The sequence below is a fragment of the Vicugna pacos genome, chromosome 15, assembly GCF_048564905.1.
Source record: "Vicugna pacos chromosome 15, VicPac4, whole genome shotgun sequence".
In the NCBI taxonomy this organism is placed as follows: Eukaryota; Metazoa; Chordata; class Mammalia; order Artiodactyla; family Camelidae; genus Vicugna; species Vicugna pacos.
Window position 1 is genome coordinate 43,218,389 of NC_133001.1, and position 27,758 is coordinate 43,246,146.

The 27,758-nt window shown below is 48.4% G+C and overlaps 1 protein-coding gene across 2 annotated transcripts in view; it reads left to right on the forward strand.

Moving 5' to 3' along the window:
• The first annotated feature begins 3,382 nt into the window (after window positions 1–3,382).
• The window catches only part of OTOF (otoferlin), an 83,005-nt gene continuing 58,629 nt past the window's right edge, over window positions 3,383–27,758 (forward strand). For both annotated transcript variants that reach the window (XM_072938339.1, XM_072938340.1), the window contains exons 1-2: window positions 3,383–3,664; window positions 13,954–14,012. In XM_072938339.1, the coding sequence (XP_072794440.1) occupies window positions 3,586–3,664; window positions 13,954–14,012 (138 nt within the window). In that variant the 5' untranslated portion in view covers window positions 3,383–3,585. The remainder of the gene's footprint in view (window positions 3,665–13,953; window positions 14,013–27,758) is intronic.

A 27,758-nucleotide genomic window follows, 5' to 3' on the forward strand; every position in this document is an offset into this window, starting at 1 on the left:
GCTGCAGGACTCACGGTGACCTGGCTTGGGACGCCCTGGCTTTGCAGGCGGCACACAAAGCAGTGGCCCCAGCGCAGCTCAGCTCCAACGCCGGAGTGGCTGCAGGGCCCTCAAGAGCCATTGCTGGCCAACGGTGCCCGCTGTGCCCCAGTTCCGCGGGGCTTCCGGGAGGGGGCTTGGCCATGTGTACCGCTTTGCATGTTTGCCAGGAAGCACCGAAGTGTGTGTGTGTGTGTACTGAGAGACATTTTTCTCCTTAGTCTCTCCTCTCTCCCTAGGAACTGTCTTCTCACCTCTTCTCGACTCTCAAACTACTTCCACAAATGTGGTTCATAAGTAAGTGGCAAAAAGCCAGTCGCGAAAATGTCTGGTGTGCGATTTACAATTGTCGGGGTTACAGTTCAGTCCTTCCTGTGACTCTAGGCCTGGGTGTTTGCCTCAGAGAGCAAACTGGCCCAGGTGAGGCTTCTTTGTTGTAATGCCTCCCTCCTGTACTGGTGCCCCCCACATCCGGATTTCTCCAGTGACCCTCACATGGCCTTGGGGCATATGCAGGACAGGGCAGGGCTTGAGGTCTTTAACTGGGGGTGCGAGGGTAAGGGTATGGTGACAGCCTCCAAGTCCCATGTTCTTTGTGTCTTGCCCCGCCATCTACTCCCTAGCCCCCCCTGCAGCGGTCCTGGGGTCCACCAGCACGTCTGCAGTTTAGCCTTGTCCTTCCCAGTCTTAGAGAGACGTTATCTTCACAGTTTGTCAGCAGCAGCTGATGGAGACCACAGATGCTAATGAGCTCCCAGTATGCTGTTGCAACCAGAATTCTCAAAAGGCTCTCTCTGACAGAAAATAATGGGACTGAGGGAGCCACAGGCTTCCAAGAGGTGCAAGAATAGGAAAACTGAGGCCCCAGGGAGGAAAAGGAGTTGCAAGGGAATGAGCGGTTGCAAACCAGGTGGAAGGACTCACCCATCCTTCAAAATGCAGCCACCCCTGTGGACTTCCAGATTCTCTATGTTGAACGTGGGCTCCAGTAAGAACAACTACAATAAAAGTTGTAAAAGAACAGTTTTAGTTCAGTTCAGGGGTACCATACTCCAGGAAGGTGGTCCTAACACCTCCCCTAGACAAGATCCAGTGCCCACTCCCTTCCCCCCATTCATGGCTTCCAAGCTGACTCTGCCCACAGACCCTTCACCCTGGGCTCTCTATGTCTGTGTTCTAGTCCCTTTGTATCTTCTGCTCCAGCTCTAGTGCTGTGTCATACTCATCCCTGGGGCCCCAGCACCTGGTGCTAGAAGGACTTCAGTACCCGCTCATTGCATAACTTTTATACTGAGTTGCTGAAATGGCTAGTAGTCAGGAGAGTGGAAATGAAAAAGTGGGCTCTGGTTCAGGTTCCATAGGGTCAGCAGCTCAGCTAAGGGGTGCTCTGTGTCGGCAGGGTGGAATTGCTACATCTTTATAGATAAGGTAACTGAGGTTCAGCAAAGTTCCAGGCCTTCCTCAGGGCAAGTTCAGGGGCTTTTTCCTAAAGATGCACATGTCCGCAGGAAGCCTGATGACGCTCACCCTCTTCATGAGAGAACCTCTACAGGGCCTAGGGAGGAGATGGATTTTTTTTCCCTGTAAAGTACCACCAAGCCTTACAAGGATCACCTGATGACCTTACAACTGGAACACGCTAGTGAATTTCATTCTTAAAAAAGGAGACATTAAGCACCTGTTTTTAAAAATTAAACATTCACTTGTATTGCATAAATACAATAGTGTAAAATATCCTTCGATCCAATAAGGCTAGATAAAAGTGGAAAAGGCAAAGGAATTGAGGAAGGAAAGAGAGAGAAGGCGGTAGAATGTAAAAAGAAAAAGAATAGGGCAGGGTAGCAAGGAAACATCTAGAAGGAAGGATGGAGGCCCTCAGGTCTATTAATCCTGCAGTTCACTTAGACCGTAAAATTCAAAGGGAGAAACCCCTTGTTGGCACGCTGTAAAAATTTAATATTCCTTTTTTTCTTAATCTTTAGACTCTGTTCAGATAGGTCACTAAACGCACTCTTTTATCCTGTCAACATTCATTGGATATTCTACTAGCCACAGGAGACCGTGCCAGGCTCTGGGGACGCAAAGATGCAGCTCTCCTGGGTATCCCAGTCAGGGTGGGAAGGAGGTAAGTGGAGCAGCCCAATGAAGCAGTGAGGGAGAGTGGGGCGAGGAGCTGGGGCAGCACAAATGAGGACAGGACCCAGCCAGGGTGTGGGGCTGGTACAGAGCACTCCCAGGAATAGGCACCAGTCAAGCTGGATGAGAAGGGAGGGATGGGGTAGGGGCAGTCTGAGCAGAGCAAATAGCAAGAGCAAGGGTGCAGAGGCTCCAGGCTTGGGATCCAAGCCCCTAGGCTCCCTTCCACATGAGTCCCTTGGGATATGCTGCTGGGAGAAAGGAGGGGTGGTTCTCCTTTGGTTCTTGGAAATTCTGCCGCAGACATCCATTCTCCCACCCCTCACAGCGGACAGATCTGCTCCAACACATCCCACCACCCTCAGCCTTCTTCAACCCCAGTCCCTAGGATTGGGCTGAGTTAGTGCCCTGGACTAGGAGAACTGCCCTTAGAACATAAGCCTTTGAGGCCTTGGCAGTCAGACATCTCCAGTCACGCTTAGCCTGGCTCCTAAGCACCCCTCAAGCATCACTCCATCCTCCCAGACCCCAGAGGTCAGGACCTCTTGTGGGCACAGTCTCCATGAGAGCATATAGGGAAGTACGTTCCTTTTCCCTCTTGGGGCTTCTGTTTCTCAAGGACCGGCCACCAGGCACAGCCTTGCTGTCTGGTGATGCTGCTTTTGCAGCACAGTGTGACCCATCCAGAGCAGCCAAGCCTGCCCCATCCAGGCCCCTGAGCCTTGTGGGCACCAGCAGCCCTGCTGGCCAACTTGACGGGGGAGGGGGAGGTGGCATGGATCACCCACACACTCGAGTGCAAAAGCCCAGCTTCCTGTGCACATAGTTCCTTCTCCCCCAGGGGAGGGGGGTCCGGCCCCACACCCCCCCCACCACGCTCATGCCCACTCCCATCTGCCAGCTCCTGGGGGCAGAAGAGCTTGCCTGGCGGGGCAGGTGCAGCAGAGCCCTGGTTGAGGGGTGGACAAGCAGCTCTGCTCCAGGAGCTGCGAGAAGACACCTGAAGCTGGGCAGGGCTTTATCTGGGAGCTAGCGGCTGCTGAATAATGAATTCCGACTCTATCTGCACTGCTAGGCTGCACACAGGGCACGGCGTGCACACACACACACACACACACACACACACACACACACACACACACACACGAGACACACACGCTGGGCTGACAACTTGGAGGGGCGGGGGCTGGCAGGGCTGTGAGTCTCTGTGAGTAGCTGGAAGGAGCAGCTTGGCTTGGTTGCCTTGGTCTCTGTGGGCAGCATCGCAGGGGAGAGAAGGAGGAGGAGGAGGAGGAGGCAGCGGAGAGGAGGGAGGCGTGTGCGCCGCCGAGCCGCGCTCCATCCCCAGAGCTCGCTCCTTCCCCAGCTCGGCTGCTCCCGCCTGGTAGTGCCCAGGCTCCCCACGCCAGCATGGCCCTGCTCGTCCACCTCAAGACGGTCTTGGAGCTGCGGGGCAGAGGCGACCGGATCGCCAAAGTGACTTTCCGAGGTAGGGAAGGCCTTGACTTATGGGGACCCCAGCTCTGGGCTGACGGGATAGGGCAGGGAGGGGAGGATGGACTGGAAAAGTTCTAGTAGGGTTAGGGCAATAAGGCTTCTCGGGAGCAGCCAGCCAGCCCCCCGTGGCCTGACTAGCCATCGTGATTTCTTGAAAATCAGGGTCCCCCATGTTTCCACGTCTGCATGTCTGTCTCTCCCTGCACTTGCCAGTGTGCCAATGCCTTGGTGGGGGGTGGAGCCCTCCACTTGCAGGAGGTCCTGGGAAGGCAAAAGTGAGGACCCCACTCCTGGGCTGAGGGGCACTCAGCACTGAGGGGCCCAGCGCTGCAGAGTCTCTCCCTCCCCTTCTTCCTCTCCCTCCTGCAGAGAGTGGGGGTAGGGTCTACATCCTAGAAGACCCCGGAAGCTCCCAGAAACCAGCATGATGGGGATACCATTGGCTTCTCACAGGTCTCTCTGTGGGCAGGGATCCTGAGAACCCCACCAGCCTCCCTCTCTGCCGGTTCTTTTCCTCCTGTCCTCCCACACAGCCAGTGACCATTTAGCATGATTTGTGTGCCAAGGCTGGGGACTGGGCATGACCCAGGCCCTGCCCTCAATGAGCCCACATCTGATGGGGTAGGAGGACCAGTGGGCAGACAACAGTACAGGTATGTGATACGGTGAAGATGGGGATGAGGGTAGTGTGTGAGCTCCAGAAGCAGCACCCTGACCTAGGCTGGGGGAAGGGTGGTCAGGGAAGGCTTCCAGGAGGAGGTGACACCTCAACTGAAACCCAAGGAACCAGCAGGAGAGAGCAAGGCGAGGAGGTAAGGACAGAGCAGGCAGAAGGGACAGGATGCTCAAGGCCAGGAGAGGAGCTGGAACATGGAAACAGAGGCTCCATGGGGCTGGTGCGAGAATTGAGGCAGGAGAGATGGGCAGAGCCCAGGAGGCAAAGCCACCCTCACCCGGAGGACCGTGGGCAGTCCCTGAAGGTTTTTAAGCAGGGAAAGACAAGGCCAGGATTACTTCTGCTTTTTACCCACCCACCTCTGCCTCTGCCTGGCTACAGCTCAGCCCCCTGGGCCATGGGCATCTCTGGCAGCCTTTGAGCAAAGGCTAGGGTCCTCCTCACTAGACCCCCTTTCTCCCCAGAGAGGGGTCTGAGGGTCAGGGTGGGGTGGGAGAGTAGGGAGGAGGAAGGAGCAGAGAGAACCCACTAGATTGAAAAGGCAAATGAGCATCGAGGCCCAGGCTGGACACACATCTGCACCTGCATCAGGAGGGAGAGGTGAGACCCAGGGTCAGCCTTATCAGGACTTCTCCAGCAGTGCCCCCAGGCCCCCACATCACCCTCCAGTCTGGCCAGCTCCGGGCATGGGTCCCTGGCTTGTCTACGCTGCGGCCTGTTGTACATAGGGAAGGGCAGAGGCTGGGGGTTCGCAGAGTCCCTGCCGGCAGGAAGGAAAGGAAGGGCTGGCCAGGCTGCCTGTTGCTTCCCACACCAGCCCAGACTGCCTTCTCTGCAGCACCCTGGGTCTCTGCATCTCAGCGTGACACCTGCTGGCTCGCGCTGGCTTTAGAGAAAGGAAGTGTGTCCTTTCATCAGTGACATGTGTTCCAGTGTTGGACAGACAGCACAGCATTTGGCTCTTTAGCTACAGGTCGCTGTGTGGTTGCAGCTATGGCAGGACAATCCAAGGCTGCACAAACCAATCCCATTCGCAGGCAGAGAAAGCAAGGCTGGGTCTTAAAGGGATCTGCATGGCATTGGTGGAGGGACCAAGGCACGGTGGCCCCAGCTCACAAGACCTCACCCCCAGTCCTGGTTCCTCCACCCTGAAAGCCTTTTTATCCCCTCCTGGTCAAGGGGGTGAGCACTTAATCTACCTGAAGCCCACCTTTTTCTTTGAGCAGTGGGGCTGGTCCTCCAGCCTCAGTGGACCACACAGGAATTAGACTATTTGCAACCCATGCCCTCTGGACTGAGTGGAGAAATCCACTTCCAAGCTCCTCAGCGGCAGCAGGCGGCCACAGGCAGAGCTCCTGGGGAAGGGGGTTGGGTAGCAGAAACAGGCAGATGGCAAACAGGTTTCCAGAACCAGAGAAGCCCTGGCCATTCACCTGCTGCAGCCAGCAGTTGACAACTCTAGATGCCGCAAAAGACCAACACTAACTACAATTCAGAAGGAACTGACTCATTCTAGAATGTTCCACAGTGTCTCCTGACACATACAACTACTGGTGTCCAAGCAAATATACCCTGCAGGCAGAAATGAGAAGCTGGTGAACAATCAGAGGGAGATGCTGGCCCTGAGCGTCCCAGATCCCTTGAGTGAAACTCAGTGCCAGGTTGGGTGAGGGACTTCTAGGTGAGTTGTGCGTGGCCCAGGTAGACCAGTCTAGCTGATTGCCTTTCTGTGCTGTGCCACCTGGGACACTTAGGAAAGAGCCTTCTGGGGCTGTGGTGGAAAAATCTCCAGATATGGCATCAGAAATCCTGGGTCCTACCAGGGTTCTGTCACTTACTTCACCTCTCTGACCCTCAGTTTCCTCATCTGTAAAGTGGGCATGATGATAAGACCCACCTCACCAGGTTGCTTCAGTGAAGCAATAGGTACGGGAGAGTTTGAGGAAAGAGCATGGAAACAATCGATGTGTTTGTGAGGTGGCTGCTCCACTGCCACTTGGGGCAGCTGCTGGCTTCTGAGTCATCTTCTCTCGAGCCCAACTTCCTTCTGTCAGCCAGGAGTGATTAGAGAGGGCACCATGTGAGCTATAAATAGGGGAGGAGAGCACATCTGAGTGGTTCCCAACCTGTGGCAAGAAACTGGCCTGGCCCCTGCTCTGTAGGGCCCCCAGCTGAGATGTTCCACAGGAACCCGGGCCTGGGGCAGACCACCCCAGAGGCCCCCGTTCCCACGTGGGCCAGGCATGAACCAGCTTTGTCCCTGGCCACCCCTCTTTTCCCATCACCCAGGTCAGCTGGCCATCTTACTACCCTCAGGCGCACTCCTCATGCACCACCCAGCTCCATCTGTAGCTCGTGGCTCTTACTACCCCAACCACCACTCTTAATCTGGTCCTGCCCTTATTGCTTCACTCACTGAATGCGCTGATGTTTGTGACCAGGCCGGGAATCAGGCTGGGAATGAAGAAGACACAGGCCCTGCCCTGCTGAGTTGTAGTCCATTGAGTCAGACAGGAGGTACCAGAAGGTCTGGGCCTCAGTTCTCATCACGCATGTAGACCACAGAGCCTCAGGGCCTCCATGTCCCAGAAGCAAGATGGAGCCCATGGTCCGCATCTAACTCAGAGGTCTGCAGCCAGGATCAGGGGTGGGCTGCCTGGGGAGGAGCCATCTTGACTACAGGTCACTACTCAAAAGGAGGCAGTATTAGCTGAAGGTTTGCCCTTTTTCAACTCCCAAAGTAATTCCCAGCATCAGTCATAGAGCCGTGGAAGGGCCTCTAAATTTCTTTAGTCCAACCATCTGCCCAGTTCTCAGCCCGGTCCAAACCCTCAGGCATGGGTCCCTGGGCTGTCAGAGAACGAAGTGACAGACTGCCTGGAGCCAGCCTCATGATCTTTTTCTCTCCATCCCTGAGCTTTCAAAAAGCTGGGACTGGGGATTTTGATGAGTGAGATGGGTAATCTCTGGAGGCTGGATCCTATTTCCACGTAATTCACCTGACCTGGTAACTGGCACAGAGGTATACATTATCAATCCTTTTGACTTTTCCTCCTTATCCCTCTCCCCACCCCACCCCACTGCGTTCCCACTACACTGAACTTTCTGCCATTCCTCCAAGATGCCAAGGGTTCTATGTCTCCAAGCCTCGAGACATCGTATTTCTTCTGCTGCCTCCACCTTGAGAACTTCCATTGATTCTGTGCATCCTTCAGGGCCCAGCTCAGCCATCACCTCCTCCACGAAGCCCTCCTCCTCCCTTGCAGTACTGTGTACGTGCTCCTCCCACAGCTCACCTAGGGTGCTTTGCAGTTCAGAAACTGCCCCAGTTTGCATGCTGCACTAACTTCAAACACCTTCAAGACAGGGAACTGATCCTAGTTCTTCTAATTGAGTCATCTGCTGAGCACTGAGCTTGGTCATCACAATGAATACGAAACAGTATGTCTTTGAGGTATTCACTTCCTAGTGGGTTTGAACTCTTCTTCCTCTGTGGCACTGACACTCTTTGGCTCAGTATCCTCAACTATGAACTGCCCCCGCCTCCAGCTGCCTATCCAAGGGGGATCAGGGAGCCAAACACCCACATAAATTAATTCAATATAGATCATAAACTGAACATTTGAAAAAATACTGTAAGCTTCTAGAAGAAACTATAGAATACTTTTATTATATTCTTGGGCTAGGCAAAGATTTCTTAAATGCTTCACTAAACATAAATCAATTTCACCAAAAATTGACAAATTGGATTTCTTAAATACCAAAAACTCCTACTCATCAAAAACACATTTTAAAATGTAATGAGAAAGAATCAGATGAAAATATTCACAAGACATTTAAGGATGAGTAGCCAGAATATATAAGGAACCCTGACAAATCCATAAGAAAATGACAAATGACCATATTTTTTAAATAGTCAAGAGACTTAAACAGATATTTCAAAAAGTGAAATATAGAAATGGCCAATAAACACATGAAAGTGTGATCAACATCATTAGTCATCAGAGAAATGATACTCAAAACCAAAATAAGACATGATTTCACATGCACTAAAATGTAAAAGTCTAACAATGCCCAAATCTGGTGAGGATGAGGAACAATTACTTTTTTTTTTTTACACCGTGGATGGGATTGTAAAATGGTATAATCACTTTGGAAAACTGTTTAGCAGTTTCTTATAAAGTTAAACACATACCTGCACTCTGACCCAGTGATTCTGCTCTGGGATACTTCCCCAGGAGAAATGAAATGGTAGGTCCACAAAAATACTTTTGCAAGAATGTTCCCAAAGAGTATCTTTTACTCACAAGAGCCCAACATTGAAAGCAACCCCAAAAGTATCACGGAGAAAATGGATCAGCAAGTTGCGGAATATTCATACGACAGAAATTGCTCGACAATAAGCACGCATTACTGATACGTGCAACAACACGGGCGGATCTCAAAAGCATTACCTTAACTGCAAGAAGCTAGACACAAGAAAGTACATTCTGTACGATACCATTTATACACAAAGTTTAAAATCAAAAGTTAGAAATCGGAGCAGTGGTTTACCTAGGGAGGGTAGAGACTGACTGGAAAGTGGGGGACAAGGGAACATCTCAAGACTTAGGAATGTTCTTGATTGTATGGTGATGACACAAGTATACGCATTTATCAAAACTCATTGAGTTGTGTGCTTAAGATCTGCGAATGTAAAATTTACCCATTTAAAAAAAAAAGAGGTAATCATCCTTAAAATACCTGAATCTTGAAAAATATTATATAAGGTGAGGTAGAAAATGGTTCCTGATTATATACTACTAAAATAAGCTACAAAATGTGGTTAATGTTGGAGGAAACCATTTTTATACTTAAGACATAACTTACATGTCAAAAGGAGAAAGGAAACTCTTTAGTAGAATAATAGCCATTTTTTAATTGGGTAATGAGCTGTGTACCAGGTGTAAGCACTTCATTTTCTCCATTTTATAGATGAGGAAACTAAGACAAAGACAGGTGAACTTCTTCAAGGGCACACGGCCAGCAAGCAGTAGAGCGGGGCTTTGAACTCAGAGAGTCTGGCTCATGAGTCTCAACCCCCGTCCGGTGGCCCCTTGTGCTTGTAAGAGACTTGATGCTTTACTCAGACGTTCACAGAAGCAGTCTTTTGCTGACATTCAGAGTGGTTCCAGGATGAAGGTTCGTCTAGGGTAATTGCCCCTCAGGGTAATTACAATGACTCTGAGACCCCGAGGGATTGACTAGCCAGCTCCAGGCCTCCCAGCCCTGAGCCGCAATCCCAGGCCCCAAACCTGACTCAGCCTGGCTCTTTTTTCTACACACAGGGATGCCTGGGCCCTGCTTCCCCGCACTCGTGGGAGTAGCTGGCATTCAGAAGGAACAGGTTGATCTGAACTAGGGGGGATTGAAAACAGTGGGGCCACCACTCTTGAGCTGCTGTGGAGGAAAGGGGGGTGGGGGTGGGACGTCACAGTGTTGTAGCAGGGAATGGGTGCTGGCCAGGCCGCCCTCCGTTGTGTCTTCCCAGGCAATGCAGACAGTCGGGTTTGGCTGGTTGTAAATAAACACCAAGAAATAACAGTTACGGGTCTGGGTCACAAGCAGAGTGCCTTCCCTATTTCTCAGCTCACACAGGGACAAGAGGAGTGTCCAGTACTGATACAGCCCAGGGGGCTAGGTCCTGGGCAAAACCATCATGTCCCCGAAGCTTATTCCCTTCCACTTTAGGATCTCCTCCCCCACCATGTGCTTGCCCAGGACCCCAGAACATCCCCAAATCCAGGTCTTCCTTGGATGGATGGGCTACTCCCTGAGGGGAGACCCTTTTCCCTTTCACCTTCACGATCAGAACTCACCTGTCCTGTGTCTCCTTCCGGGCTCCATTCTCTGCTCTACACATTCAAACCTTTGCTCACATCACCGTTCTCTGCCTGACGTCCCTTCTCTCTCCCTTTCTCCAAGTTTCCCTGCATTTCTAGATTCTATCCGATCTTCCAGTGTAAATGCCTTCCTTGAGCTGCTAAGTTGAGATCATTTCTCCTTTTCCCGTGTTCTCATTTTACTTACACTTTTTTGCATGCCAACAACCAAGTTTTGCCTTATGTAGTAGCCTTTTACATTCCTGACCTATCCCTCTTCTGGATTGTAACAAGATTGTTCAGGGAGCATCCCAATGCAAATTATCTTTGTACAACCCCTGGCCCACCCTCCTCCACAGCTGAATGGCTGTGCTGGTGCCATGGGAACAGAAGACCCTCTTACATGTGGGATGAATGAAGGCACAGCGGCTCACAGCCCAGTCCCTACATGCTTGCCTTTTCTCAAGGTCTGGCTCTAGCAAGGTAGACTGCCTGGAAGAGAGAACTGTTCGGTGCAGATGGGATGTTTTGTACCCTTAAGTCACATCACATGAAAGCTAGCACTCCATCCTGCACACGAGACAAGAACTCCAATTAGGAGTATGAATAGTTAAAAACGGCAAAGGACATATGACTTACTTCTAGTAAGCTTTGGACTCCTGTGCCCCTCCATTTGGGTATATCTGATGTCGTGGCACCTGTTACAGTTGTGCGCACAGAGTCTGCAATCCAAACTTCATTTATTGACTCAAGGAGGATTTTATTTCAAACCAAACAGCTCAGCTGTCCCATGAGCCTCCAAAGGAAGAAGGATGCAGTTCAAATTTCCCCACCTAATCCGCTCACTCTATTCACAAAAGCCTCTCCACTGCAGGGAACAAGGCTATGTTCTTTCTCTCAAGCCTTATTCTCAATCTCTGTGGCGACAAGGGTGATTGGATATTGGGATTTTAAATGGCTTTGTCTGAAAATCATTTAAAAAGAAGCTGAAATGTCAAGACAGGTATTGAGTGGAATAGATGTTAAGTGGAAATGAACATTGAAATGAGAGATGGGTTAGTAATCCCCATTGATAACTTGGAAGGGGTGACAGGGGTCCCCGGGGTCTGCCCTAATGAATAGAAAAAAACCACTGGAATGATCTCTTCCCCGGTACAAACCCTCCTGAAAAGTGGCTTTCCCAACATGCTTAAGGACATTCTGTTTTCTTAATAAGTTGTCCTTCCCACTGTTTCTGTACCATTGATTTGATTTTTTTTTCAGCAAAACTTTTTTTTTTTATATCTAGAGGTAAAATTTAGCTCATACTGTTTGACAATATTCACCACATTTAAATCCCCGGAGCCTGAGGCAATGAGGTTTTTACACAGCCCTTCTGCGTACATTCTGCAATGGCTGATTTCAGGGTCTTTTACGTCCTCTCTAATGAGGCTGTAGGAAATATGCAGCCGGGGCCGGTTTGAGTCCTACATTCAAACCCTGACATCAACTGGGCTGCTCCCTCCCCACCTCCCTTCTGGCCAGGTTGCTCAGTTTCACTCTGGGGAAACCCTTGAACACAGTCTCATCCAGGCTCATTACCATCTTCCAGGATGAAAAGGCCTTTGATTACTCAGAGTAGCAGGTCCTTGGGGGAACCCCCAGTGCACAGCTATGCTCACCTGATTCTCAATTAGCATTGCGTGTTGCCTGTGGGAAAAATTAAAAGCTCAGGCACCACCCCTCATGCTTCCCTCCCCTCCCCAGCCTGCCTTGCGGTTTGTGGTTGAGATTTTTCTTTTCAGTTTTTTGTTTCGTTGTGTTTTATCCCCAGCTAGTGCTAAAGAGTCTTTCTTTCCCATCTGTCTACTTCACCTCTATTTTCTGTGTCTATTGCTTTTGCCTTACAGCTTCTTCCTCATTATCTTGGGTGCAGTCCCTCCTTATGTGCCTCCATCCTCCAAATACACACACACACACACACACACACACACACACACACTTCCTCGGACCATGCACCTGAGTCTGGCATCAAACCCCTGACCTCTTCCTTGTCAGCTTTGTACTGAACTAGGACTTGCTCCTGAATCCTAAAAACCAGGCAGGCCTCAGAGATTTCTGTACCAACTCTCTTATTACCCAGGTGAGGCAACCAAGGCCAGGAGAGAAGGGGCAGTGGGATAGAGCTCTGTCACTGCCAAGGGTCACAGAGGGCTCAGTCCAACTCCTCCCTGGTCTGGCGCTGGTCTGCTGGGTCTCCAGCATTACCACGGGGAGAAGAGACAGCGTGCTCCCCCACTGCCAAGTCTCTCCTGGGTCCCCAGCCTGCCCACCAGCGACAACCCAAACTAACCCTCAGAGTGGGACTGAGTTCAACCTGGAGGTAGCCTTTCAGTGAAATGGTTTGCTAGTTTAGGTTGGTGGGGATTTAAAAGCCTTCTTTCAAATACAAAATTGAAACACAGTCATTGAAAAAAATGTCAAATTCAAGTGTATGCAGTAAAAAACCAAAGGATACTGCTTTCAGTCTCTTTTCACTCCCCCTGCTCAGTGATAACCACTTTCAATGGTTTGAGACTTTGATCCATTCACCTATAAAACAATTAGGCTTGGATTTTTTTTTTAAATAAACAGGATTCTATTATACATTCTACTTTTTTGATGTACAGTCAACAGATACTAATTTATTATTCCTAAATAATAATTTCTTTTTAGTCCACCCTATCTCTAGGTTTCTCCTCAAAGAAATTACAGCCTCTTCCATGTATTCCCACTCCCCGCCCCCCCCAAAAAAACCCAGTATTTATCCTTCCTTCTCTGAACCACTTCTCTATCTCATGCAAAATTGTGTCTTGGGGTATTGAATGGTGTTGGCCTGGTGACACATTCTGATTCCCTGCCCTCCGCTACTTGACCGTCAGCCCCCTGAGGGCAGGACCCTGTGCACTTTATCCATCCCTCTGTCTTAAGTCTCCAGAAGGTGGCTCAGTATGTCTAGACTCCAGTGAATGTTTCTCAAAGTGAACTGGACTGACCCATGTCTCCTCCCCTGCCCTCCTTCTCTCCTGGTTGTGGTTCTTGCAGCAACCTGGGCCTGTTCTGACTGGATGGGCTAGAGAAGTGGGCAGCCTTACTTTGCCTCAGTGGGTGGTGTATGAGTGTGGGGTGGTGGTGGGGTCCAGGGACATGCAGCCCCTCTCACACTCTCTTTCCTGTGCCAGTAGGAAAAGGAAAGTAGAGGAAAGTTAAGGCCCTTCTTATGGGAAAGAAGGCCTGGGATGTGCCTGGTTGTCCCAGGGCTGGCTGCAGACATAGTTCTAGAATGGAGCTGTCAGCTGGGAGGCACCGACGCCCTCGGGGCCAGGCTTCTGCTCAGAGGAGCTGCAGGCCAGGGAAAGCCAATAGAGCTGCAGAGGCAGCAAAAGGAGGCCAAGAGAGCCCCTGGGAATGCAGCACAGTGGAGGAGACACCGGGGATCCACTCCCACGTCTACCTCTGACCAGCCTTTTTACGTTAGTGTCCCCCTTGTCAGATGGAGCTAATGGCCTTTGACCTGCCTGCCTCACGGGGCTGCTGAGAGGGTCAGACAAGGCAATATGGGAATTCGCCTCATCCTGGAGGGTGCCGTACAGATAGGAGGTCCCAGAGTTGTTAACAAGGGCTGTGTGAACTCCAGTGCTGTAACGATGACTCCCAGGGCAAGAGATCTGACCGCAGCTTGTGATCCAGGGTGTCTGACTCTAATTTCCTCTTTCCCCCACCCAGGGCAATCCTTCTACTCCCGGGTGCTGGAGAACTGTGAGGATGTGGCTGACTTCGATGAGGTAGGATACCCTTGGGGCAGCACGAGCCCCCACCCCAGGGGGGGAGCCAGCACTTCCCTTTCTCCTGGGACAATTCTGGGCCTACACCCTGAGGGGCGGCTTGCCCAGAGCTCCTCACTTCCTGGGAGGAGGCTCCCTCCCCACCTCCACCCTCCACCTCTGTGCAGGAGAGCCCCATGCAGAGCGACTGGCATTGAGAAGGGCCGGCTGGACTCATCCAACAGGCCTAGAGGGGCATCCTCCCCTGGCATGTTGGGGGCTAGGCTAACCCACCTGGCTTCCAACAAACATGGTCTCACATGGACCTCACCCTTTCCTCTCCAACAGCTGGTGGGCTACCTCTCCCACTGTGTGTCCCCAGGAAACTTTTTTATTCTTATGAACAAACCTCGGGCTCAGAGGTTGAAAAAATCATTTGCCTCCACTTACGGCACATCATCTCATTGGTCCCTTCAAGGTCCCCTCTTGGTTTTCCACATGTAAGTAGGGATGGATGGATGGATGGATGGCTGCGTTCTCTTTCATCTCTATATTCTTTCCCTCCAAAGACAACCATCCAAGTGTATTTAGTGTGTGTGTCTTTTGATTTCCTGTGTGTTCTTACAACATTGGTGGTGGTGTCTCATGAGCATAAAATTTTACTTAAATGGTGTCATGTTATGTATTTCACTTTGTTTCACCAAGCACCATTTTTTAAAATATTTTTTAATTGAAGTATAATCAGTTTACAATGTTGTGTCAATTTCTGGTGTACAGCACAATGCTTCAGTCAGATAGGAACATACATGTATTCATTTTCATATTCTTTTTCACCATAAGTTACTACAAGATATTGAATATAGTTCCCTGTGCTATACAGTATAGACTTGTTTATTTTAGATATAGTAGTTAGTATCTGCAAATCTTGAAATTTATCCTATCCCACCCCCTTCCCCCCTGGTAACCATAAGTTTGTTTTCTATGCCTGTGAGTCTGTTTCTGTTTTGTAAATAAGTTTGTCCTTTTTTTTTAGATTCCACATATAAGTGATATCATATGGTATTTTTCTTTTTCTGGCTTATTTCACTTAGAATGACATTCTCCAGGTCCATCCATGTTGCTGAAAATGGCATTATTTTATTATTTTTTATGGCTCAGTAGTACGAGCACCATTTTCAAGTTCCATCCATCTTGATCTGTTAATCTGTTGCTCCTACAGTACAGTACAGATGGGACACATCCAACACACATTAGGGTGACCAGTCGTCCTAGGACTTGCCTGGGACTTATGGCATTCCTGGGACAAACTTTCAGGACTAAAAGCAGAAAAGTCATGGACAAACCAGGGTGAGTTGGTCACTTTATCTACCAGCCCTGAGCACTCCCCTTCCCCCACACAAGGAACTCCTAGCTTGCCTCAACTCCCCACCACCAGACACGCAATGGCTATTCCTATGCTCGTCTCCTTTGGACCTGGGTGAGCATTTCTCTGGGATATACACCAGGGCCAGGAATTGCTAGCTCACAGGCCATGCATACACTTGATCTGACTGGGACGGTCACGGTTGACACTTCACTAGCAGTGTCTGTTCCCACATTTTCTTGTACACCTAGTGTTATCCAACTTTATGATTTTTTTCATCAGTCTAACAGTGATATCTCATTTTTGTTTTAAAGATACATTTAAAGATTCTTCTTTTGTGAATTGTCTGCCCATATTCTTGGCCCTTTTTCCCTTGTATGTTCTAGATACCCACTCCTTGTTGTTTTTAGATATTGAAATGTCCTCTCCCAGTCTGCCATCTGTCTATTAATTTTGTCCTGATGCGCCTCATTGACTAGAAATTCTTAATTCTGGTGTGTTTTCAAGTTTTGTTGAAGAAGTCTTTACAATCTTCTAGGTTACAAATATATTTTCGTGCATTTCTGGTTTTATAGTTGTACCTTTTACCTTGTATGTGGTTTTAGACAGGGGTCTGTTTTTATTTTTCTCCATATAGGGAGCCACTTTTCCTAACATCAACTTGCTAAGCAGTCAATCATCTTCTCTACATTTATTGTATATTAAGGTCTATGTCTGAGCCTTCTAGTCTATTCCTTTAGTCCATCTGTCTGTCCTTGAACTTTACTACACTGTGTTAATTAATATGGCTTTTTAAAAATGTCTTAATATCTGATGAGGCAAGATCTTTACCCTCCTTTTTTTCTGTTTTTATTTGGGGGGGGCGGTTGGTAATTAGGTTTATTTATTTATTTATAATGGAGGTACTGGGGACTGAACCCAGGATCTTGTGCATGCTAAGCACGTGCTCTACCATTGAGCTATACCCTCCCCCTCTTCTTTTTTAAAGTTGACTTATTTGTGGATCTTTATCTTCCAGATAAATTTTAAAGTAATTTTATAAAGTCCCCCCAAAAACCAAATGGAATTTTGATTAAATTTTATTGAATTTAAAAATTAACTTAGGAAGACATCATTTTTAATAACATTAAATCATCTATTTCATCTTTTACTAGGACTCTTAAGTTCTCTACAAAGAAGTCTTATGTATTCCTGATTCCTTCCTAGATGCTTTAGGGTTTTGTTATCATGAATGGTATCTTATTACATTTTACAGTTGACTGTTGCTGGCATAGAGAAATGCTTTCCTTTTCTTTTTAAGTCCCTCTTCTATCTGGCGAACTTGCTGAACTCTCATTCATTTTAATTGTCTATTGATTCTGTGTTTCTATGTATATGATAATATTATCTACAAAAAGAAGTGTTTTATCTCTTCCTTTCCAATCCCACCTCCCCACTTCAATATCTTTCCACAGAGCAATGGCTGTGATCTCTTGTTCTATGTTAAACAGTAATGTTGATGGTGGGCATCCTTTCCGTGTTCTCCACGTTAAAGAGAATAAACGCATCTAAAGTTTTGTCATCAAATATAATTGTTGAAATAGGATCTTATCATATAATCTTGTTTACTAGTTTACTAAGGGTTTTTATTATAAAATGTTGTTGAACTTCATCAAAAATATTTTTGCACCGATTGAGACAATCATGATTTATCCCTTTAGAATATTTCATAATGTATTATTTTTAGTACATGGGTAGATTCAATTAGCAAATATTTTTATTTAGGATTTCTGCAGCTATGTTAATAAAATTTTCGTAATTCAATAATACATAAAAATTTCTGGAACAACACAGATAAGATAGAAATTTACTTTTCCCTGACATTTTGGAAGAATCAAATATAAAAACATTAAAGTCTAGACAGTTTGGGGAGAGGAGCTCTTTGACTCCCTTTTCACTTTATGTCTTCTTGCACCAATTTTGGATTTTTATATTTTTCTAGGCATTCTCACATTTTATCTAGGTTTTCAAATTCATTAGCACATATTTGATCATAATGTTTTAAAATCTTTTTTGTGTCTATAACTATTTCCCCCTGTTTATTCCATATATCATTTACTTGTGTTTTCTCTCTATATTTCTAGGTCAGTCTTGCTAAAGATTTTTTTTTAATCTTGTTAATCTTTGTGAAGAAACAGCTTTTGGCTTCATTAATCTCCCCTACTTTTGTTCTCCATTTCATTGATTTCTGTCCTTTTCTTAATTATTTTCCTTCCGTCTATTTTATTCTGCTCTGTGACTCTTTTTCTAACTTCTTGTATTGAGCACTGAACTCATTATTGTTAACTTTTTTGTTTCTTAATAATGTATTTGAAGCTATAAATTTTGCTCTATATATGGTTTTAAGTGTATCCTATAAAAATTTATGTATAACGTTTTCATTATTATTCAGTTTTAAATACTTCCTACATTCCTTTATGGTTTTCCTGTAAACTCAAAAGTTATACAATAATACTTTCTTTAGTTTCCAAATAGATATGACATTATAGCTCCTTATTTTATTCATTTCTAATTTTATTGTGTTATCACAAATCATAGTGTGAACGATATCGATCAGTTAGAATATACTGTGGCTTCTTTTACGGCCTAATTCATGGACATAAATACTCCCTCTGCTTAAAAGGAATGTGTTCAGTGTAAGGCTGTATCTGTAGCTCAGTATAAGCTCAAGCTTATTAGTTATTCAGTTCTTCAAATGTTCTGCTTTTTTTCTCTGGTTGATCTATCAGTTTCAATCACGATTTAAAAAAATCTGCTGCTACAGTTGTGATTTATGTATTTCTTCCTACAGTTCTGTCAAGTTGTTGCTTGATGTGTTTTGAAACTGTGTTACTAGTTGTCTATGTGTTCATTATGGCTGCATCATTTTATTTTTCCTTCTACCGGGACTTAATATCCTTCTTTGTCTCTTGTGATTTTTTTGCATTAATTTCCATTTTCTCAGATATTAAGATTGCTATCTCAGCCAACTTTGGTTCATTTTCCTGGTATATCTATTTCAATCCTTTTAATTTCTTGGATTAAATCCTTCAATCCAATTAATCCAATCCTTTTAATCTTTTGTCATGCTCTTATTTTCAATAATGCTGGTCTTTAAATTCAAATGTGTCTTCTTAGGGCATATATTATTAGATCTTATTTTCTTACCCAATATTAGAGTCTCTAGTTTTACCTATTTATCTCAAATAAAATTGCTGTTGATACAAGGCTTATTTCTACTGCCATCGTCTTTTCTATTTTCCATTTACTGTACTTTCTGTTTCTTTCTTTTTTTCCCTACTTTCCAACTTTCAACTGGATAGATTCTTCTGTTAGTTGAAAAGCTATACATTCTATTTTTGTTTTCAAAGTAGTTAAAAACACTGTACTCATGTGTGTGTGTCCCTATTGAGAGCTTACACAAATAAGTAATTATAATTTCTCCTAACGTGACAAGTACCTTAATATTCTCCTGCCTCTTTGATTTCCCCACCTCAGTCCACATCCTCATGCTGACATTTTCTAGATTCGAATTTTAATTCTGTGTTCTTATGCATGTGTGTTCTCTTTTTCCATCATTTGTCTTAGCCATCTTCGTCGTTTTTTAAGACAGTTGTCTTTACCAAGATACTTGATCACTTTTACTTCTCGTTATCTCTAAAGAACCTCGTAGAATTGTTTTCCTTCTTATTTGAGTACCTTCTCCAGAAGCAATTTTAATTTAAATCTTTATGTAGCAAATCTTTGAAAGCTTTGTAAATCCAAGAATATATTTCTTATTTCTTCAAATTTGAATGAGAGTTTCACTAGACATGAGTCTAAGCTCAAAGCTCTTTCCGTCACAACTTCCGAAATGTCATTCCCTGTGGCTGTTGAGAAGTCCAATGATCATCTGATTTTGTCTCTTTGTGGGTGATCATTTCTTTCTCTCTGGAAAACTTTGATATTATTAGTTTTTATTACAATGTGTCTATTGTGGATTTCCTTACCTTTCTTGTTCTGCACTACTTTGTGAGCGCTTTCACATCTAAGGCCTTTTGTCTTTCGTTTACTGTGGAAAATTCCATCTTGGTTATTTTTTCCAGACATTCAGTTTTTATATTGTTCTTGCCAGTATTTCTTCTTCTAGCTGCCACTTCTTAGCTTTTCTGGTTTTGTTTTTTGTTTGTTTGTTTCTTTGTTTGTCTATGAATCCTTTCCTACTGTCTTCTGTTGGAGTTCTTTGAATTGATCTTTGAATTTACTAATTTGGCCTTTTTTCTTACGATGCCCAGTCCTTGTTTCATATTGCTGATACATATTTTCACAGTCCATTTGTTCTAAGGATGTGGCTCCAGTTGGTGTGTACTGTTTAGTGTGTTGTCTTTCTTTCATAGGAGAGATTCTCTCTCAATCTCTTTACTTCGCTCTGTTTATGCCCCCCTGGTATCAGCTAGTCTGCCTGGTGATGAGTAATGAAGAAGCATCATCAAAGCTGCTGTGTCAGTCCCTTGGGGTTAAGGGCGGGCATGAGCACCAGGGGAGCCCCAGTCACCACGGAAATAGAGTCTGGGTCTCATCTCTAAGCCTTTAAGGAGAGACATGGTTGACAGAAGGAAGTCCTGACTTTTAACAAACTAGCTCTGGGGATTCAGTGAGAGAAAGTATGAGGCAGCTGGTCTATCAACATCTATTTATTAATCTTCATCCCAGTCGGGCTTTTGTCACAATGTTATCAGTAAAGGAGCAGGCAATGATTGCCCCAAGGTACTGCCAGGGAGAGAGAGAGCAGAACAAAGACTCCCTCCAACCTGTTCTCCAGCTGCCTGGTGAGTCCACCCTCCCCTTCCCCCGAACCTGAATGGCCACCGCTTCCCCAGCCCAGGCGCCAGCTCGCAGGGCCTGCGGTCTCCCTGCGCTTCTCACATTCCTTTGTCTGCTTGTTACTTCCCAGAATCCATATTTCTCTCTTGCTTCTGTTGTTTCTCCAGGGTTGACTTTGGGGTGACACAAAACAGCAGCTCTGCTGTGACCCCAGAAGAGCTTACCCCAACTTTCCTGGGCTTTGCCTCTCACGTCTGGCTCTGTTTGGGCTGGGAAGGACCTCATGGCCCCTGTTCCCTTTGAGGAACACTAGCATTTAGATGAGCAGCCTCCAGGCTGAGGGGCCACCCAGAACTGCTGTCTCCTTCTCACCCAGGGCCCATCCAACACAGTGCAGCTGTGTCCATAGTCCCAGAGCTGTAGACACAGGGGAGCAAGATCTGAACCTTCTCGCCAGGCTCAGGAGCCACCACTGACCATCACAGCCCCCAAAGAGCACCGTCCCCAAAGAGAATTCTGTTCTTGCCTTTTCCACCTCCTGGCCGTGTGACTTTCAGCCTCAGTTTCTAAGCCTCAGTTACCACATTTGTCAAATGTGGCTGATGATCCGTCTGAAGTCTCTTCATGGTTCATGAAGTAAAACTATGAACACAGTGAGGGATTCAGTGGAGCCAGTCCTGCGTATTCAGCCCGATGTCTCAGACTCAGCCTCAGCCTCAGCCCACTGCACCACATACCCAGTCCACTTCCTCAGTCAGGCCTTGAGAGGGAGGGCCTGGTTGGGTGTAGATGCAGGCAACCTGGCCCAGCCTCTCAGTCCTGCCTCTCTGGGCCTCTGCCCCCAGTCAGCCAGGCAGAGCATCTGACTCCCTCCTCCTCACCAAGTCTCCCAGGGGACATGTCCACCCAGGCCTCCAGCCAGCAAGCAACCTGATTCCCCTTCCAAGGGCACTGTCACTCTTTTCCATTAAGTGCACCCTGGAACACCTGAGCCATGGGTATACATGACATTCCAAGTTAATCACCGCATCCTTCCTCTTCCCAATGCACAGGGCAGCAGGAGAGTCAGTCCAGCCATGCACCAGCGCGGGACCACGTTCTGAGCACCTAACGTGTGCCCAGCCCAGGTAGAGATATCCCAGAGGGAGAGGCAGGCAAACAGCACACACACATCCCCGCAGGCACTTGGGCACAGGGGAGCCTCTGGGTCAGCATGGAGAGACCAGGGAGTTACGAGCAAAAGCACGTGCTAAGATCAGAGAGGAGGTGCGAGGTGGGGAGAAGTTGCTCTCACCTGGGGAAAGTTCTACGTACCCGCGGGCGGACAGGGAAGTTGCCGGTTGTCACAATGGAGAACCTACCAGCACTTGGTGGAATGGGAGCAAAGATGCTAAGTGACAGGGACTTGCCCCTCACTTCCCCGCTGGGCAGCCCGGTGGGAAGATCACAGCAGCAGTTTCCCACAGTGGCAGCATGCTGCTTCCTGAGCAAGCCGCTTCCATCCAGTCTCCACAGCAACCAACAGGTGATGAAACTCCGGCTCAGCGTTGATGAAACTCACCTTCCCACGGTGACAGCTGTAAGCGGCAAAGCCAGGATTCTAGGTCTACACTTAGATGAGATTCTAAGCCCCCTCTGAATGCAGCAGTAAAAACTCCTTGGCCTGACCCCCACCACCCCTGCAAGGCCTTACTGGGGTCTCTCCACACCCCTGCCTCCATTTCTCCTTCTAAGAAGCAGCTTGCAGCCTGGCTGCCACTGGTCTGCAGGGCACACCCCACAAAGCACCAGCTCCCACCTCCTGCTCGGGGAGGGCCCAGGGGTCTCGCCAAAGAGAGCCTGAAGCTGCACCCATACTTACCCCTGTCTCCCCAGCCTGGGTGGACACGTCCTAAACTCCCTGGCTAGTCCCTGAAAGAACCAGCCTGTCAGTGATTCCAGAATAAGCTTGGAAAAGGAAACTCAACTGTCCCGCTGAAGGCCTCTGGACTTCTGAGAAAGTCTCTTTTCTCACCGTTACTGTGTCTGGGACCTTTGAGAACCAGCTCAGTGAGGTATAAACACATTGGTCTTGGAGTCATGAGACTTGGGCTGCAGTCCTCACTGAGGTGTTAACAAACCCTGTGACTTTGGGCTGGCCACTCAGCCTCTCTGGGCTTTGGATTCTCCTTCTGTAAAATGGGGATAACCTCCTTGCTCTGCCACTTTACAGAAATAGTGTGTGGCTGAAGATGAAATAAAAGACATGAAAACAAATTATTTCTCCCTCCTCTGCTCAGACAAGGATGAGAGGGGCTGCTGCAGGCGGGGCAGAGGAACCTGAATGGGGAGGAGGTTGAGGGACGGGAACATGGAAGAAAGACAATGCTCTGTACAACAAAGGTGGAAACAGAGCCTGGACCTGGTGTCTCCTTTCCCGGAGGCTGGAACCTGAGATCCTGCATTTAACCTGCAATATGGAGAAGCTAGAGAGAGAGAGATAGAGGCAGACAGACAGCCTTTGTGCCAGGCCAGCAGCCAGCAGAGGCCCTTGAAGGGGTGGGGGCAAGGGGTAGGAATGGCCACCATCCAGCTCAGGCCAGTTTGGTTTGGCCTTAACCAGGCTCTCTGTGGACCAGATCCCCCAAGAGAGGCCAGAATAACAATAGTATTTGTAGGAAGAAGAGCAGCTGCTGCGTGCTGAGCACTTGGCAGAGGGCAGGACGGGCTGAGAGTGTCCACAAGCGTTATAACTCACTGCAGTGCACTGGGCTGGCATCAGCACAGGCGATAAGTAGCAATCAGGATTTGAACCCAACTCTAATTCCAGAGCCTATGGTCGCTTGCAAAGTGGACAAGGCTCGGTCCCGCCCTCAAGGGGCTCAGTCCAGTAGGGAGATGGACCCAGTACAGACAAACTTGGACTATAGGCCTTCTGAGCCCAAGGGGAGGGTATCAGCAGGGAAAGTGGAGGGTCAGAGGGATCTGATCTCATCTGCCCCCTTTGCTTATACCTGGAAGTCATAGGCTATGAGCTCCATGGGACCAGGAACATACTTTCTGCTTCATCATTGGCCTGGCATGCAGCACTGGGGAATATTGCTGCGTGAAAGAATGAACAAAAGGATAAACCCAGCTGGAGTCCTGGGTCTTTAACTTCCCCAGACAGTCTCTTTTCATTTCACTCTAAAGCTTTGCAACACATCCTAAGATTTTTCCCTCCCAAAATCTAGAGGACTGTCCCTTTAAGGACATTGGGTTGCGGATTTTGGTTGGTTTCAAACCTCGCTGATGCAGCTCAGGATAATCCAGGTCATTCTCCATCCTGCATCAGGGAAACCTTTCCACGGAGTCCTAGATTGCTGGGGCTGATAGGATGTAGAACTCTGCTACCTTGGCCAGCACCTGCCAGGTCACAGCCAAGTCCAGAGCTGGTGAACTGGGTCACAGCTCCACACTCCCAGGGCTCCTTGAGAACCCCTTCAGATAGAGGTCCTCTTCCATCCTCCTGCCCCTAATGTTTGCTGCCTTACTTCCGTCAACATTCCTGTCACAGGCTGCAATTTCAGGTCTATGTCTGTCTCCAGAACTACCCAGGAGCTCTTGAGAGACATCCCTGCATCTCCACACAGAGCCTGGCACACAGAAGGTGCTCAGCAAACGTATAAGATGCTCAGTAAACATATAAGGTGCTCAGTAGACATACAAGTGCTCAGTAGACATACAAGTTGCTCAGAAAATGTTTGTACCTGCATGGGGCTTGCTGGCTCATGACAATTTGAGTCGCAGTGTTTAGCTCCTACGACCTGAGTCCCCCAGCGTGTTTAGAGGCTGAAGTGGGCGGGATCTTAGATAAAGTGTGGGTTCCCTCAGCCAGGTCACTGGGCTGCTGATCTTCAGGGCATCTCCAGAAGGAGAAGACACAACACCCAGCTGTTGTGGCTGTAGGAAGAGAATTATGCCAGTGCGGCCTCAGGCTGGAGAGAGGCTCTCTGTCCCCAGTAGCCCCCTGCAGTCCCTGCAGTGTCCCTCCCCAACGATGCCAGACCTTGCGCCAGCTCCTGGAACTGACAGCAACACAGTGAGAATCACTGAACCAAACCACCATGTTGATTAGCTTTTACCCTGAGCTGGGTTCTATGCTAAGTGCTTCATCAGCCTCACAATAACCCAGAGAAGCAGTACTGTGGCTTCACAATCATGTTACAGGGAAGGAGGGGGAGGGATGGAGAGGGGAACTCACCCACCCTCACCCACAGGCTAACTGTGAGCGGCACTGCAGTCAAGGCAGACATTGGAAGCCTATTTGTTGAGTGCCTACCATGTGCCAGGCCCCATGCTGGGTGCAGGGAGACCCCAGTGAATGAGACAAGAATGGGCCACCGGCTCTGCTCAGGCTCTGGACTGCTAAGCGAGACAGTCAAGCTATCCCAGGAGTTTTGGAGGTAGCAGGAAGGGAGGGAGCTGTTGTGTAGAGAGACAAGGCCTAGGCTTGGAGCCCGCTCTGCCACTTTTGGTAGTCCTCCCTGACAGGAGTCTGACTCTTAGAGAGAGGCATAGGTAGCATGGGTGACTGTCACAGTCACCTAGTGCTGTGTAACAAACCATTCCAAAGCTCAGAGAAGTTGATAGGCCAAGTCAGAAAGATATCATCAGAAAGTGATGGAGGGAGAGGTCAGGGAGGTGTGAGGGTCAGCCCCACCCAGGTACTCAAGCTCCCACAGGAAAAAAGAAACAACTGAATAAAACCAAATTAAGTCACGCCTCTGATTTCTGCGGTGCTGAGTCACTGACAAAATCCTGTTGCCCGTGTGATCCCATTTGGTTCTCTGCACAGCTCTGTAAGGGAGATTCTGCCTCCCTCTCCTCCCCACCCCCACTTTGCAGATGAGGCAGCTGAGCGCAAGGGAGAGGGACAGGCATGGCCTCGAGGCATGAAGCTACCTAGTGGCAGAGCCAGGATTACAACTCTTAGAGTTGGCAGAAGAACTAAGAGAAGTGACTGGCGGGCAGGTCCTTCGTCGCTCAGTGGAACTCACTGCTGCCCACACAGCGCAGTGGATGTCGGCTGCGGCTGCGTCGGCTGAGTCGGCTAAGTGGAGGATGGCAGCGTTGAGAACCACTGAGCGAGAGGCAGGGACAGAGACAGAGGCAGAGAGACAGACAGACTTCCAGGTTCCTGGTTCCTCTGTGTTCACCTAATTAATGTCACGCTTCAACACCCCCTTCCGCTGCTGGTGCCATTTCCACAGCTCCTTTTCCTCCTAACCCCTCCCTCCTTCCCAGGCTAAAATCCCACGTGCAGACCCTCAGGTGGATCAAAGATGCTTTCACTCTTGATTCTAAGAAAACAAAAATCTCAGTGTCCCTCCTCCCCTCTGCACTGCGGCTCATGAGTTAGGCCTTCCCGCGCTGGTTTATTTCCCTGCAGCCTAGTAACAGCAACTTCATTAAGAAAACCGCGCTCCCGGCTGAGCTGGAAGCCTCCAGACAGCAGGAGCAGGAGCAGCTCACTGAGGCCTGCAGCCAGGCTGCCTCCCACGCTCCCTTCCCTGCCCTTCTTCCTTCTGTGTCCACGACCTCCCAAGTCCCCCCACGCCCCTCTCACAGCCCTCTTCCTCCTCAGGTCCCCTGTCCATCCTCTGCTTCTTCCTCCTTCACCTGCCGGCTCCAACTGACCACGGAGACGTCAGGGGCTTCTCTGGACCTCGGCCAGTGCTGGAGAGAGAGGACATGAAGGCCATCTTCCTGAGACAGGCTCTGTCCACACTGGGCTGTGACCTGCCACGTCCCCCAGCTCCCGGGTCCCCAATGGGAGAAGGCAACACAGCTTTGAAATGGCAAACTTGCAGGGTGGGCTGTCAGAAGCCTTCCCAGCACCTGCTGGGCCACTAACAACAGAGTCCTGTCACTTCCCTGAGCCCTAGTTTCTCTGTCTATGGGATGGAGAACTCATTACCAGCCTCTTGGGTTGTTGTAAAGACTAAATAAATTAATACATCTAAAGCATTCAGGCCTTCACAGTGAAAAATTCTCTACCAATGACAGCCATTATTACTTTTCCTATTTTTATTTATTCCTAGCCTATTGTGCATTCCGAATTTTGTAGGGTATAAAAATAAAACTTAACAAGTCGTTCCCTAATGGGGGAGGGTATAGCTCAGAGGTAGGGTGCGTGCTTAGCATGCGTGAGGTCCTGGGCTCAATCCCCAGTATCTCCATTAAAAAATTAATTAATCAAATAAATTAAATAAAGCCTAATTACTTTCCCTCAATAAAAATTTTTTTTTTTGATTTTTAAAAAGTCACTGCCTTCCATCTGCTCTGTCAAATCCCCCCCAACACCAGATACCAGCTCTCAGCAGCAGGTTGAGCAGACCGCAGAGCTTTCTGGTCATTTTCAGTTACTCAAAGTCCAGTTCAGAAGGTTCTACTGCTCCACCCTGGCACCCCCTCTCTCAGGCTTGTGGCTCAAGACTCAGAGTGAGACAGGGACCTGCTCAGGCCCTCCACCTCCTCCTTCCCCTCCAGCAGGGGCCAGGGGACATGGTCTGATTCTTGGTCTCTGACATGGACGTGACCCTCCTTGTGATGTGGCAGCTTGCAGGTGAGCTCCAACCAGCTCTTGAAGCCTCTGAAAATCTCACAGGACACCATGGGGATGTGTTCTGGATGTGGATTTCCAACCTTGGACCCCTGGCTCCACCCACTCCAGCTCCTGCCCCCACCTCATCTGAGCTGGGGACCCCTTCCCAGGCAGACAGCCGTGGGTGGAGAGTCAGCAGGCTGGCTCAAGCCCGACTAACTTTCACAGCACCCACTGGACCCACAGAGCATAAAGGTGGCAGAGCAGGCTCCTTCCTGGGAGCTGTCCTTGTCTGAAGGTGCCCCATGGTTCTCTCAAGAGGCTCAGGGGCAGACCAGTCAGTCCACCGCCCAGGCAGATGTCACTGGGAACTTGCATGACAGCCTCCCCTTCCTGCAGGGCCTCAACCTCTCTGATCTATTCTGCCAGGAAAGGACCTCAAAAACACTGTGCCTAGGATGTGACTCTTTCTAGCTCTCCCATTCCCCATCTTTTACATTGCAAAAGGAGGAAGAACCAGAGGGTGATGGTTGGGATAGCAAACCTTTGAGGCATCCCAGAGGAAAATGCCTGGCCCTGCCTGTTGGCAGCTCTCTTTAGAGAATGGAGAACTTCATACATTTTGGCCTGTTTTCAGCCCTCATTGCCATTTCTAGGACATCTGGAAAAATTGCCTCGAACTTCCCATTCATCATTATTATTGACTCGATAATGAAACCAAGATGGAAAGGTAAATCTAGAAATAGTGAGCGGAGACAGGCTATCCCTCCTCTGTGGGTCTGACCCTAATAACACTAGACTGCTAAAATCTGTCCCCAAAGTTAGCATTGCCAGTGTAAGTGGTGGTTTGACCTGAATGGGGAAGGCAGAGCTTGGACTGGTCAGAGTGAGCCTGACAGGAGAGCCCTGGAAGCTAACAACTCCACTCCACACACAGCAAAACCCAAGCTCACCAACCACAACCCTGGAGCCCGCCCCACTCTGGTTGCACCACACACTTACAAGTGACCCCAAGAGC